The sequence below is a fragment of the Phaenicophaeus curvirostris genome, chromosome 28 (genome assembly GCF_032191515.1).
Source record: "Phaenicophaeus curvirostris isolate KB17595 chromosome 28, BPBGC_Pcur_1.0, whole genome shotgun sequence".
NCBI lineage: Eukaryota > Metazoa > Chordata > Aves > Cuculiformes > Cuculidae > Phaenicophaeus > Phaenicophaeus curvirostris.
The window spans coordinates 4,900,233-4,915,353 of NC_091419.1; the positions used below are offsets into that span (position 1 = coordinate 4,900,233).

General features: G+C 49.4%; 1 protein-coding gene and 1 long non-coding RNA gene across 3 annotated transcripts in view; both read left to right on the plus strand.

The window, feature by feature from the left end:
• Positions 1-2,989, plus strand: part of KDM4B (lysine demethylase 4B) — a 66,793-nt gene extending 63,804 nt beyond the window's left edge. For both annotated transcript variants that reach the window (XM_069877994.1, XM_069877995.1), the window contains one exon: positions 730-2,989. In XM_069877994.1, the coding sequence (XP_069734095.1) occupies positions 730-897 (168 nt within the window). In that variant the 3' untranslated portion in view covers positions 898-2,989. The remainder of the gene's footprint in view (positions 1-729) is intronic.
• A 3,352-nt stretch (positions 2,990-6,341) lies between these two features.
• LOC138731959 (uncharacterized) lies at positions 6,342-8,464 on the plus strand. The gene is made up of 3 exons (XR_011339235.1): positions 6,342-6,478; positions 6,693-6,893; positions 8,220-8,464. It is a non-coding gene; the product is annotated as an uncharacterized lncRNA (long non-coding RNA).
• The last annotated feature ends 6,657 nt before the right edge of the window (positions 8,465-15,121 follow it).

Genomic DNA, 15,121 nt, shown 5'->3' on the forward strand with positions numbered 1-15,121 from the left:
TTTCTGGGATGTGTACAATATTCCAGTTTATTTTAGCTTCTCTAATAAGAAAGACAGCACCCCAGAGCCCTGAAATACAGGATTTGGAAGGAAACATTCACTGCAGTGGAGGCATCAGCTCTGTAACAGTTTCAGAGAGGGGAACGCAAGCTGGAGACTGAGTAGGCAGTTTCAATTCTGGTTGAAAGCTGAGGCTTTGCTCACATCCCTTCTGCTGCCAGGAGTGTTACTGTGCTCCGTAGAACAGTGGAACAAACCCGCAGGAGATAATGATTTCTGCTGAGAAATGCATCTCATTTGAGTGTGTAAGAGCAGGATTTGCAGGAGCCACTGTTTGTGCAGGGATCCCCAGTGCTTTCTTTGGGTCTGTTTTTAAAGACGTCAGGGAAGCCGTGATTTCTTCCGTGCCTTCTCCCAGGAATGGATAACCTGAAGCAGCAGAGGAGAATAGGAATAAACAGAGACTGGTGAGGCAGGAGCTGGAGTGAAAGATACTCAGAAACAGAAGGAAGGAGCCTGAGGGTTTCTCTTTCCAGTTTGGTTCCCTAACCTGTACTTTTTCATTTCAGCTGTGCTTTGCGAGTTTCGGAATTAATCTTTTCTACAGAAATGCCCTGAACTGAATCGTGTGCTTGCTGTCTGTGCTGCCTGGTGCCACAGGCGCACTCTGCGGTGCACGCGTCTCCCTGTCTCCCTGCCTCTAACGCTTGTCCATTTGTGTCCCTGCAGTCCCTCAGCACTGGGGCCCCTCAGGAAGATGTGTTTTCAGGAGATGAAGCAAGAGCAGCCAAGCGCCCCCGGCTGGAGAATTCCAGAAATCCGGAAGAATATGGACAAAACCCAGATTACTTGGCCTTTATGGAGAGCCTGTTGCAGGCTCAGAGTAACATGTTTTAACCAGGATTAATAAAGAATATTAAATTAACCCTTTTCAAGCCTGAGGAGAAATAACCAGGAAGCGGTGGAACAGGAGGCCACCCCTGTGCAATAGCCTGCTGCGATTTCCTTTCATCTGCTCTTGGTTTGGACGGTGGGAACATCCCACCTGGCTGCACGCTACCTCGACTTTCCCAGATGTTGCTGCCCAGTAGAGTAGGGAGCTTGGAAAACCTTCGGACAACGTTCCACACGGAGACTTTGGAAGTGTGTGGTAATGGGGCTTTGTGACTGGCTCATTTTTGAGGCTTGGAAAGGGTTAAAATTAAACGACGGCTTTTTAAGAATCTGTCAAACTTTTGTCTTTTGAGGTGCTATTACCCTGACTACTGAAGCAGCCTTTGGAATCGTGTTTTCTGTACATAGACGTCACCTTTGGGAAGTTTTCTATAAATGAGCATTATTGAAAAAAAAAAAAAAAAAGGCAAACAAAAATAGGAAAAGAAAAATTTCCACAAAACATTTTTTCTAGTTTATGGCTTTAAACTTTAAAACGGAAAATAAACGAAACCTTCCTCCCTCCCCCAGATGAATTGTGACTGGCCCTGCAGCGGGGAGAGAGCACGAGCAGGCGGCCCGGAACGTTGGGGTCCTTTTTGTAGAGAAACATCATCTCCTTTAAGGGCTGGGGGGCTGGGCAGGAAATGTTTCCAAGCTGGGACGCTTCTGACCGCTCCTTTTCTCAAAGACGTGACAGATCCCTGCGTTTCTGCCGTGTCGCCAGGAAGGGGCTTAGGGAAGAAATAGCCACGTTTGGATCATTTTCGTCATCGTCCTTCCCCACCTTTGCCATCACAGTTGTTTTCTAGTTAAAATCCGCATGGCTTTTGGTTGCAATACGCCACTCTTTGGACAAGCGTTCCGTTCCTGCTTCTCGTGTTAGTTCCCGTCCGAGCCATCCCCTTTCCCAGCGCGGACGAGAGCGGCGGGAGCTTGCTCCGGCTCTCCGGTAGGCATGTCTCCCGTAGTAACCTCCTTCTTTTCTGTCTCCTTATTCTTATTTTCTTTTCTTTTCTTTAAGTTGTGCTCCTTGCAGCTGTACGAATCATTCCATGGCAGAAGCTTGGGAGGTGTCTGTATGTTTTTTCTTTTATCCTATTAAAGAAGAAATTCCCCAAACATCTTTGATTGTTGTGACATCCTTTCCTTAAGTAAAGACGGAGCCCTTGCGGTACCCCCAGGGAAGAGGAGCGCAAGCCCTTTGTTTGAGAGGACTCGGTTCCCCAAGAGCTGGATGAGCGTGGAAGGCAGAACCAAATCCTGAAGTCTTGAGTGGGCAGCTCCGACCTGAACGCTCGGAAGCCACCTCTGGTCGCAGAGCCGTTACAGAGCAGCATCTTGGAAAAGAGCCTGATCCAAACCCTGCTGAAGTCACTGGAAAGTCTTCCACCCTCCCAGGACGATCCCTGCCAATCTGGATGCAAGAAGAGGGCAGCCCAGCCCTGGAGCGGAGTTGGGAAGGGGACGTGGCTTCCCTGGGGTCTGGGTGAAGGGGGCAAGGGCGCATCCCAGCGCTCGTCTCCGTGCCTGGGCCTGGCAGGAGCCGCTGTGGGGTAGCAGAGCTGTGCGGAGCGCGGCACAGCAGTCGTTTCCACTTAATTCCCTGAAATTACTGGACAGAAAGAGACAATATTCCTGGTTTTTAAGCCCCAGTGCAAGGTGGTCGTTGTTCTGCCGAGAGGTTTTTAAGCAACGCTACAGCTGGATCTTTAAGGGAATAAGTGGGAAGGATTTGTGGGCTGGCAGATGGCAAATTAGCATCTTAAGAGACTTGGTGGGCATTAAACTGCCCCACTGAGGAGTGGAGCTGGAATAAAGCAATTCTTTTTTTAATTTTGGGGTTTGTTCTCCCTGGAGAGAATTGGGGTTCCCTTTATCCCCTGCTGCCTCTGCTACGGGTTGTTTTCTCTGTGTGCGTGTCGGCGCGTGTGCACGCGTGTTTGTACGACATTTGAAACAGGGTTTTTTTATTTCTGAATTTTTGACATTTTCAATAGATGTCTCCGAGAATAAAAGCAAACAGACTAATAAAAGGTTAAAAATTGGCAAGGTTCTTGAAAGCCTCGGTGGTTCCTCCTACGTAGCTGCCTCACATGGGTTAAGATGTGATTTAGCAGAAAACTTGCTTGTATAAAGGAATAAGAATGTTGCCAGGCCACAGGAGAAATATTGAAAGCGATTGAAAGCGAATTTAAAGGGCAGAGGATTTTTTTTGGAGGTGGGAGGGGAAGGGCGGGCTGGGCTGGGTGCTTGTGAGCGATGGGACATTCCCTCTGCATGCTGGAATGGGACCCTCGCCGTGTCACCTCTTTAAATCCCATTGATATTGTAAAAACCAAGTGTGTTTCCTCGCCCCGTATTCAGATGCTGAGTTATGTTTAACTGTGAACCTGGAACTGTAGAAAGCCCTTCCTTGTGCAGGGCTCTCCCTTCTTGTTTCTTTTTTTTCGATCCCTCTTTTTGGTTCGGGAGTGACTTGTGCAGGTTGTCTGTAAGGACCGTATCGCCGGCCCCTGGGCACTGTTGGAACAGGAGCTGCACGCTCCCACCCTCCCCTTCCTCCCGTGAAATATCTGTAAGTGTCTGGTTATGTGCTATACAAATAATGATTTTTTTTATTTCCCCCCCTAGATTAAGGATGTGATGTATTTTTTGCATATTTTTTCTCTGCCTCTGGGTTCATAATGAATTAAAGGCTGTTGAGCACTTCAGAATTACACTTTTTAGGGGGTTGAAGTCTCTTCATTTCTAAGTTTAAAGCCTTTTTTACTGCAGGAGGAGCTGGCTCCCAGATCTGAGGGGTAACGCTGCCTGATACAACGGAGCCCAGAGCACCTGAGGCTGATGAAGAGGAATGTGCTTGGTTCCTTCCTCCCTGGTAGCTGCGCAGAGGTCTGTCCCAGCACCCTTTCCCCATTTTAAGAACCAAGCTTGCTATGCATTCTTGTCCATAGTCCAGGATTTGCTCTTGGTGGTTCAGTTGTCGGGACTGGGGCCAGAAGGGGGTCTAAAACCCTTCACCTTTTACATCCCCAGTTTGCTAATTCCTTTTTGGAGCCTGTGTCAGAGCTTTCCTCTCGCCTTTCTTTGTGGCCCTTGGAGGTCATGCTGACATTGAACCTCATAAAATAGCATCTTCCTTGACCTTCATTTAAAGATTTTTTGTTCCCATCCTGAGCCCTAAGACTTTTCTACAGGTTCCCCTCCCTTTGTTGCCCTGTCAATTATGGGAAAGAACAGAAATCTCCATCTTCCAGTGTCCTGCAGCTTGGTAGGTTTTCTTGAGTTAATCTGAGGAATCCCACTAGTGGGAAGAAGCTGCTGGTACAAAGTCCGTTGGAATTTACGCCCACACAAAGCTTCCCTTTGAATGTAAGGTCTTTTACATTGCTGTAATAAGAACAAATGTAATTTTAAAGATGTCTTAAGCAGCAGTACACACTTCCAAGTAACTGCCTGGATCAGTGATCAAAAGGCAAGGATCAAACCTTTCCGTTGCGATCAGAGCCTCGCAGGGTGGAACAGACGTTTCCACACAACCTCCCCCCTAAGTCACCATGGGTTTCTGTTCCTCGCTGAAATTGCTGCACTAAAATATAGATGCTGTAGGGTTATAGGAAATGATGCTGTGCCAGGGGAGTCCTTGGGGAGACAATGTGAATATGGCGACTTCTGCAGTGAGAGCTTTGATTCCTACGCTTTCCTCAGTGCTGTTTGGGGCAGGATGAGGGGCTGGAGATGAGCACGACTCATTAGCCACCTCTTCAAACATCTGCATCTTTTCTGTCCCTGGAGAAAGTGTATTTACGTTTATCTTCTAAATTTAGGCAGCTGAGCTGCGTATCTTACTAAAGCCTGTTTTGGTTTCCTCCTCCTGCTCTTTGTTGCTTCCTTCCTGGTGCTCGGCTCTGGTCCTGCGCTGCACGGTGCCCTGCTTGGGGCTTGGGCGTTAGCGGAGCAGGGCTGCCAGGCAGGGAGCAGGCGCCCACGAGTGATGCTTTGTCTCGTGCCAAGCCCTGTGGTTTCTTAGTGCTTGACTGAAGTCGAGCTCCCTGGGGCTGGCGAGCAGCAGGGTGCCCTCACACCAGCAGATGTTCCGAAACCTGGAGCACAGAAGCTGATAAAACTCCTCGAGTCGGTGTTGCCAACTGTCACATGGGCAATTAAGTTATTTTGTGATAATTGCTGGCAGCGAAGAGTAGATGGGGATCAACAGGCTGTTCCTACGCTGAGGCCAGCAGGGAGTTTTGCCGTATGCCTGGAGAGTGGAACGGTGGATGGGGAGAGATTTCTTAACTCTTTGTCTGGTTGGAGAATTGTCTTCAGCTGGGTGAGAAGGGCTGGAGGAGATCATTCCTTTTTTCACTTTGCAAAGGACATGATTATTTAGAAAACTAAACCCAGCAGTGTTTGGGGTGAGGCCACGTGGTGCAGGGGCTGAACAGACAGCTCTGGCTTCCATAAAGCTTGGTCAGATGTGTGCTGCTTTGTCCTTTGCCATGTCATGGGTCTCGCACTGGAAGACTCCTTGCGGTGACTCCTGGTCCTATTGGAACAATTCTTCTTGCAAAGGTGTTTCTGCAGATCTCCCACATGCAGATCTGTGCGAGCACGTTCACACGTGGTGTCTCATGGGGCTTCCCCATCCATGGCCCCTCTCGCTGGCTTCCAGCTCCGCTGCTTGTACGTGGAGGACATCACGGGCGTTCTCCAGGCGCTCCCTCTGGACTACTTGCTGCTTTCCTTTTGTGACTGTTCAGTTTAGGGAAGGAGCAGATGATGGAAAAAGCCTCGTCGCATGCTGTAGACATCTGTGCTCCGGCCAGTTTTGCAGAACTGCTATTTCTTGAGGCTGTTCTGGGGAGATTTTTCTCTGTTCCTCTTCCTGCACTGCTCATATTACTTCTTCATCAGTAGTTTTCCTTCACCTTGAACAAATTGCACCAGCTTGATAAAACCACTCATTAAAGAGGTGCAATTCCCTTGTGGAAGAGCACCCTTGCTTTGGTTGGGGTGATGTACTTGGGGAGATTTAGCTTTAGGTAATTGGGAGCTGGTTTTAAACTAAACTTTACCTTGAATCTGCTGCTTTAGTTTATAGTAATTGGTGTGGAGTTTCTCAGGAGGGCACATCTGCTGGGGTAATGGGCAGCGTTCAGCTCAGGGCTTGGAGGGAGCAGGTGGGGGGTCAGCACTTGGCTTGTGTTGATTCTCTCTCTGCTTGAACTTCTTCAAAGCATGAGTCGAAGACTTTCCTGCAGTTGGTTCCTTTGCCAGTGCTGCAGCAGGTGAGTCCTTGTCACTGTTCTCGTTTGGGCTTCTTTTCCCTGCCCTACATGGAGCTAAAGGTGCTCTGATAAGCTTTTTGTATCCTTTTTTTTTTCAATAATTAAATGATTACAAAGTCCTGACCTGTAAACAGACCAAGTTGTGTAGGTTTGTAGAAGAGCTTTTTCAGGCATGGGATTGTGCTGTAATGGATTGAAGCAAGGAGCTGCACTGTCTGGATGGAGCCCACTAGAGAACCAGTCCCTCTCACTGGGTAAGTGTGAGAACGACCACCTAGAGTTATTTCTGTGCTCTCCCACCGTCTGGCACGTTGCGGTGGCTTCCCAGTCTCTCACCTACGTGTCTTTCTGTGAGATGCACGGAGGAGCCACCTGACAACTACCCCCTGTGCCCCTTGTTATTTCCCATGATGTTACTTGCATGTCTCTTGAGCTAGAAGGGCAATTTGTCCCTTTATCTCATTATAGGTTAATGAGCAGACCCTGCAAATGAGTTTAACCCTGTGAAATTTAAGCAGCGTCTGCTTCTGAGTATCTGATACAGGCAATACCTGCTGGTGCTCCTTGAGCTTGCCAGCAGCCAGAAAGATTGAGCAAATCACTTGAGAATCCAGCAGAAACATTCCGAATGAGTCCCTGTGGGTTCCTGGTTTCCAGCCCCACGCTCAGGTCCTCTCCCTTCCTTCTTGGCCCACGAACAACTGCACCGGCACACACTCACACGCAAAGAGCAAATTAGCTTTGGCAAAACACCAAGGATGGAATGAGTGAAGATGTTGTGCTGGAGTCATTTGGCAGCTTTGATAGCGGAGGAAGACAACTGCTCGGTTTACTTGCACACCAATAGACAAGTCCTGGGAGTTATTTATTCTGCATTAGAGGAGCAAAGCAATTATATTTTTTGTTTCCATGAGAGGAAACGTAAAGGTCACTGTGCAAATACAGTTTGGAATTACACGGCGACCACAGCTCAGACATTTTTCCTGTGGAATAAATAAGAGTTTGGCTCACCTCTGGCCTTGCCGTTGCAGATGCCAGCTGCTAATATCCCCCAGCAAGCGAGCTCGTGGCCAGGCTGCCTCTGAAACAGGAGCGATCCCCTCCCCTGTGCCCCAGATCAGGGTTTAAAAATAAATAAATGGACAGATCCACTGCTCATCTGCTTCATTTAACGGAGCCGTCTCTGGCAAACACAGCAAATTGTCTTTGATTAGGAGTGAATGGTCAGTTACCCACGGGACAGGCCAAGATGCTGCTGCCGTTTAGAATAGCAGCGATTCGTCTGCCTGACTGGAAAGATCAAATCTGACTCGATCGTAGGTGCAGAAGGGTCACTGGGCAATTTTCTGTGTGGAGAAGCAGTGAGACGGGGAGGAGAGCTGTTGTGCAAGTCTGGCTTCTGTGTGTCTCCACACAGAGCTGAGGTTTATTTCCTTTTGGTTATCTTGACAGCTCGGAGCCCCTCGTGAATATCTAGGCTGAAGTGGTGCATGTGATTAATCTGGGATTCAGATATAACATGGAATTAACACTACAATCCTGTAGCTTTGTGTCCTGCGTGGGGCGATTAATGTGAGATTTTTCTCAGTGTAGAGTGAGAAATCTGCCTGACTGCAACTGTTTCTTTGAGGTCCCACTGCTCGGGGATGTTTCTGTTTTATGATTTATCATTTATCATTGTGTTCTTTACTACTTCAGAGCACAGGTGATCAGCTGCTTATTAAATCCTATAGAATCATAAAATAGTTTGGGTTGGAAGGGACCTTTAAGATCACTTAATTCCAACCCCTGGGTGATTGGCAGGGACACGTCCCACTAGATCAGGCTGGCCAAGACCCATCCAACGTGGCCTTGAACCCCTCCAGGGATGGGACATGCTCTGATTTGTCTCACTTTGGTGATGGTCTCAAATCAAGGACCTGGTCCTTTTGGTCCAGGTTGATTTCTCGGCAAGTTTTCTCTGCAGTAAGAGGTGTCCCTGTTTCTCTTTTCTAGCTGGGATTGGGACGTTGGAGGTGACCTGGTCTCCACGGAGCCTGCCGTGAGGAGCACCACGCCAGCTCGCGGCAGCGGCTACGCTGAAGCTCCCTCCTTAGAAAACTGCTCAGTCGTGTGATAAAACTGGGAAGCAAACCCTGGCATCGAGCCTCCCGACCCCGCTGCGCTTCATGCTTGTAGGTGCTTCCCTTGACATCAGACATCATTTTATGTGTTTAAAGGGTTGAGTCTCAAAGCACAGAGACCAAACCTCCTGACTAGCTGTGGCCCTACAACAATCCCTGCTCTCAGCAGGTGACTGACCGCAAAGAGGGGAAACAACAAAACTCAGACCCATTTCCCCTGGCACACGGGTTTTTTCCTGACGCTCTTTTCATTGCAACCTGGGCTCTCTCACTGCTCCAGCCCCCAGACCAGAGTATTTGCAACCTCGTGCTCCTATTTCTCCCCTCACCGAGAGCCCAATAAAAGGGAGCATCTCTTGGCTTTCTTTTGTCAGGACCACAGCGTTATTGGGCCTTCCCGGTCCCCCGACGTAGCGTGAACACAGCCTGTCAGTGTCTTGTCACTGCTCTGATGTGCTTCTCTTTACTGCCACAATAAGCACCCCTGAAAGGCGGGGCTGAACCGCTGCTATTAACTATAATTGTCATTGTGATGGGTCCATTGTGGGGGAGAAAATTTGTGCCTTTCAGAGCTGTCTCTATGATAAAGAGCAGCTGTAAAACCAGAAATTAATCCCCTGTTGCAAGACTGACATGAGATCAGGGGTTGGCACCAACAGCTCCAGGCAGGAGCTGGGATCTGCGGAGCTGCGGCTGCTCCCCAGAGCCCCTGGGCTCCCTTATGCCCTCTTTGAATGGAGAAAAGCAAAGCATCAACCGCTCTGTTTGCTGCTCTCTGCAGGTTTGCCCACCTTGGATGTGTTGTGTTCCTGTTGGGGGACACCCATGTGTGCACAGACCCCCTGGCTCTGCCCAGGGCCGCAGGGAGGCTGGGCTGGATCCACGGACCTTGCACAGCTCCAGGCACAGGTCAGTTAATGCTCTCCTGCCACTGAGCTTTCGGGATCCCCTTTGGTCACATCTGGTCATAGAATCATAGAATCACTAGGTTGGAAAAGATCTTTTAGATCATCGAGTCCAACCATTCAGTGGTCTTCGTTGAGCAACAGGAGGAACCCATCCTGCTCTGGGACCTGGAGCAAGGCTCTTCCCTCCGTGCACGGTTGTGTCACCTCAAACGATGGTGATTTGATTAAAGGCCAGTTGCCACAGGCTCTGGGTAGTGCCGGTGCTCCCAGAGCAACTATTAGCCCTCACTTCAAGCTCTTTGTTGCTATGTGAGGAAAGTAGTATTGACATGTCTCGTGATCTTGGACATCAGATATGTTTTGGAGACGAAGTCTGATTTGTTGGTTGTCCTCTCCCAACGTCTGCTTGGTTACAGCCGAGCACAAAACCCCCTCAGCTGAGCAGTTTTTGTGCTTGCACCAAGATCTCTGAAACTGTTTCTCCTAAAATATTCAGGCTGTCACCCGTGTGAAGGAGCAGCGAGCATCTGCGGTTTGGAAGCTGACACAAACGTGCCGAACGCCTCCAGCATCGCACCTGGGACCTGAAGCCCCTGTCAGCGCAGGGTGAAAACGAGAAGAAAACCGGCTCCTGGGCGGCCCAGCCGAGCTCTGGAGCAAACCGAGCTGTCTGCCCGAGAGCGGCTGTGTCCTGATGTAAATTCCTGACGATGATGTTCATCCCACCGTTGCCTTCTGCCTTAGGTACAGCGTCTCGCTCTTGCCTGCCTCGGTTCCTAAATCTGGGTGGTGATGGTTACGATCCTGCCAGCCTTTCGGCTGAAAACTCTGCTTTCCTGTAGAAAATTGGAAATGGATTCTCCCAGCTGCTTTAGTCCTACCCCAGGTTCGTTTCTCTCTTCAGAACTTGGCTGCGCTGGGTTGGGGGCGGAGGAGGAGGAGGCCTGCCAGGAGCAGGCTGGTGGTGCTGAGGAGCTCCTGCAAGCTCCTGGTGTTTCCCTTAGGGCTCCCTCCGATCCAAAGGAACGGGAAAAAGGAGTTAAAATCGAAGTAGGGGAACTCAGCACAACTCGGGTTTTTTTTCAGGGTTTTCATGATTTATTAACTCTGAAGTAAATCAGAGAAACGTATTGCAGTGGATTTGTGTATTATAGTAGCATCCTGCACACTCGATTTGGATTAGGAATGGATAATATAGGAATAATAGGACATGGTAAAGCCAGGCTTGTGCCCTGGAAATGGCTTACAGGCTGTGTTGGGTGATACCACAACTCTGCCTACGACACGGTGAAAAAGGATGGCAGTGAGAACAACGGGAACATGTGCCTTCTTCTGCGTGACAGTGCGTCATTGTGAGCCTGCTGGCTGTTTGATTGCAGTGACTCAGTAGACAATGAAATAAAAAAACCATCAATGAAACCTTGAGGCATTCGCACTGCCAATGTGGTGGTGGGGACTCTTACAGAGGGTTTGGAGTGGGTGGTTTCAGGGTAAATTTGGGGCAAGAGGAGCATTCTGTGGTATCGCCCCGTCCCTGGAGGTGTTCCAGGCCAGGTTGGATGGGCCATAGGCAGCCTGATCCAATGGGAGGTGTCACTGCCCATCACAGGGGGTTGGAACTGGATGATCTTTAAGGTCCCTTCCAACTCAAACTGTCCTATGATTCAGTGATGATGGAGTCCAACCCTTAACCCAGCACTAAACTGCGTCTCTGCTCAGGGATGCCCATTCCACATCCCTCCTTGGAGAGGGACTAAGGGTGAAGCCCTGCAGCCCGGAGCAGGACACCCGCGATTCCCAGGTGGCAGGAGCCGTGTGCCGGGAGCGTCGCCCGTGGAACCCGGCCAGGGCTGGGGAGTCGCTGCCTCCCCCCCTAAACACCAGAGCTGACAAACCCACCACGATCTGATAATGGAATCTGTTTGGAACAGCTGTCTGCTGACAAGTATAATAAACTGTATTAATGGTGTCATTATTATTCCCTAATTAAAAGCTAATAACTAAGAGTTAATTGCCTTTAAAAGATGAAGCAGCACTATGGCAGGGATTTATCTCTGTTTTTTCTTTGCTTGCCTGGCTGTGCTGATATTTTGAGGCTAATTAATTGAATCAAATCTTACTGAAAACGAATAATCTCTCTTTGTTGATTCAACCAACGGAATTCAAAGGTGTTCGCTGTGTGCTTCGTTTCAAAAAATACGTGTGTGTTTTTTGCCCTGAGACCCCTCGGATGAGGATCCCCCCCTGGGCTCAGAGCAGCACAGGGACAGAGCTCTGGTGGCAAAGTGTGTGGCTGGGGAAAGCTTCCCCATGATGTCAGGAGGAGGGCACGGAGCACCTCGGGGAGCTGGAGGAATCCACTGCCTCCAACTCGGTCATTGCTGGGTGACACAAAACGCCTGCGGCCTCAGTAAATGGCCAGCAGGGTGAAGGAGGGGATTGTCCCCTCTGTTCCTCTCTGGGGAGGCCTCAGCTGGAGGGTTGTGTCCGGTTCTGGAATTCTCAGCGTAAGAAGGAGATGGAGCTGTTGGAACGGGTCCAGAGGAGGCTACAAGGATGATCTGAGGGCTGGAGAACCTCCCGTACGAGGCCAGGCTGAGAGAGTTGGGGTTGTTCAGCCTGGAGAGAAGGCTCCAAGGAGACCTTAGAGCAGCTTCCAGAACCTGAAGGGGCTACAAGAAAGCTGGGGAGGGGCTGTTCACAAAGGCTTGGGGTGACAGGACGAGGGGCAATGGGGATAAACTGGAGAGGGGCAGATTTAGACTGGACAGAAGGAAGAATTTCTTCTCTATGAGAGTGGTGAGACCCTGGCTCAGGTTTCCCAGGGAAGTTGTGGCTGCTCCATCCCTGGAGGGGTTCAAGGCCAGGTTGGATGGGGCTTGGAGCCCCTGATCCAGGGGGAGGTGTCCCTGCCCATGGCAGGGGGGTTGGAACTGGATGGGCTTTAGGGTCCCTTCCAACCCAAACTATTCTATGATTCTGTGATAAGTAGGTTTTATCCAGGGGTAGCTATAGATAAAATGCTGTTGTCCTGAGGTTCTCTTGAGGTGGTGGTGAAGATTTTTACAGTCATTGTGGGATGAACTGTTGTGCTAGGATCTGTGTTGGTGTTTTTTTTTTTTTAATGTGCTGAGTGAGAACTCATTTACAAGTCTTTTAAACCGTCCCAGGGCTGGGACCATTTGCAGGTGGGGCTGTTGGTTCCTGCTCCCCGAGTCTCCATCCCTGCTGTCCTGAGGGCTCAGCTCCAGTTCAGCCTTGGCCACAGTGCCTTTTCTCCTACCTCAAAATTCCCATCCCTGCCCTAAAAAGTAACACTTCAGCATCCCCGCTTTGCGCTCCTGACAGTTTTGTGATGCTAATTGAATAGAACCAAATGTTCTCTGTGGAAGTTCACTTTATCAGAGTTAATCTTCTGTGCGGAGTAATTTTATTAACGTTCCCCAAAGAGCAAATTGTAAATTCATTAGTGCCCGTTTTGGACCACACCCTCCCTCACTTTGGGTAAAAAAAGAGATTGGAAGTCATCCGGGCTCCGTGATAATTAAAAAGAAGATGCTCAAACGTAATTCTTAATTAAACGGTAATGAGATAAGAACTTCTGTAGTCTGCTTTTAGTCTGTTGGAAAGATGCAGAGGTTCCCATTGTAATTATGTGATTTATGATCTTCCACACAAAGATGTAATTAGTTTCCCCCCCCCTTTTAAAAATTTAAACATTATTTAGATAAAAAAAATTGCACAGCAATTGGAATCTGCTTTTCCTGGTGGAACAATAACTTGCTTTGATTCATCTTTAGGTTTCAACCAAAGAATTCCTCCATAGCTGAGCAGCGATGCCCTCAGAAGGAGGAGGACATCTTACCTGCCGGATGAGCAGTTTTCCATGTGGTGTTAAAGTATCTGGGAGTCTGAGCAGCATCTTTGGAACATGAGAGCCCCCAGAGTGGAGAACACTTGGTTATTCTATGATTCTATGAGGGCCAACCACCAATTTTCGATTTATTTTGGAAGTGCAGTTTTCTGGGAGTTGTGGCCCTAAACATTTTTTCAGCTCCTTTCTCTTGTGCGACAGCTGTAGCAGATTTTCTCTTTGCTTCTCTCTTAGATGAGGTGTTCACAGGGACTGCAGGGCTGGCTGTTCTGCTGGGAAGAGCTAGACCCCCCCCAGCCCAGAGATGAGAAGAAGCTCTGATGGAAAAGGAACCTGAATTAGTGATGTTCTGCAATTTTCTGAACAACACCTTACATGCAGCTCAGGCGGTGTTTAAAGTAAAGAGGTTTTTTTTTTTGTTTAATCATTTAGACACAATTTTTTTTAGAGGGTTTCTCATCCCCAGTAAGCTGGGGATAAACCCCTTGTGTAACCCGTTAATCCGGGGCTGCCATCTGCACGTACGGGGTGCTCTGGGTGTGCGTGCAGATGGATGGGCCCCACGCTCCCTTAATCAGGAATCTTTCTTTAATGACTGGAAGGGAATTGTGCGTGTCTCTGGCGAGAGATAAGGGCGTGAGGAGATAGCGACATCGGGGTTTGATCTCCATACAAATTGCAGAGGGATCTAGAGTTATCGCTCCGTCGTGGAGATGGATGGAGAGATAAGCAGACAAAGGAAAAATAGGGAGATTAAAGCTGGGCTGGGATGAATACTTTAAACGGCTGGCGAGAACACACTGTTAATAAGGAGGAGCAGATCGCTGCTAGTCAGACTTCTGCCACCTTCCTGGTTCTGAAGCACATTGGTAGTTTGATTTTATTGTGTATTATTTAATGCACGTGCGAGAGGCAAGCTCGGCTGTGCGTGCGGGGAGGGTTAACGCCGTCCTGCGTTGGTGGCTGCCTGGTTCTGCTCTGGGGAAGCACCAGGACAGGGCTTTCATAGAATCATGGCATGGGTTGGGTTGGAAGGGACCTTAAAGATCATTCAGTTCCACCCTGCGGGCAGGGACAGGGCTTTCTTGAACTTTTCCCAAGTTCTCCGTTTGCTCTCTGCTGTCTCCTTGGGTGCTGGGTGGGAGGTGAGTGAGGTGTCTCCTCTCCAGGCTGGCAGGGTGTTTGTGTCCCTGTGTCCACTGGCATGTGGATGCGAGGGGGCTCTGGTTGTACCCGGAGCTGGCGTGGGGCGAGCGGAGGGTGGTGCCAAGAGCAGGAGGGCTGGGTGCCCTTGGGGACAAGAAAGTGGCAGCCAGGGCTGGGCTTTTCCTTCAGCCCCAGCAGAAGTGGCGGCCGCTGGGATGGGGGGAGAGAAGGTTGTGCTGGCTCTTGGGTTGCAGCTTCCGTTGGGCTCCAGCGTGAGATTGGCTCCCGCGACGGGAAAGGGGGTTTCTGTGCCTGTTGGGTCCCTGCAGCAGATGTGATTGCACGCAGTCTGGTTGCCTTTTAGGAAATGTGGGAGCAGTTTCCCTGTGTCACTTCTCCAGTGGAAGAACTTGCTGAGATAGATGCCGAGAAAATTACCTTACTGTGAGGGTATTTACTTTTTCCATTTCAGTTCCGCATCTGTTCAGTTACTGACTTGGAATTTGCAACCGTCTTATTTAGGAGCAGGAATTGATTTCTCATTCCGTTACTGCTTCTCTTGGTATAATTAAAGTGCATTGCAACATGAAAAATGTCTCCTGGCCTGGGAACTGGTTGTGCCACTTGGGTAATTCTGTAAACCAGGAAAGGCTTTTCCTTTCGCTCTGGAATGTGAATTACGGCTACGTCTCCTTTGAAGCTTTTGTTCTGCTGCAGGGGCTCCTGGTTTGGGTTTGTGCAGAGGTGTGGGGGCTTCTGCAAATCTGGGGTTTGGTGGCCGTGCTGGACCAGGGAAGGTGGGGTTGCCAAGTGCCACGATGGGGTTGGGGACTGCAGGTGGCCCTG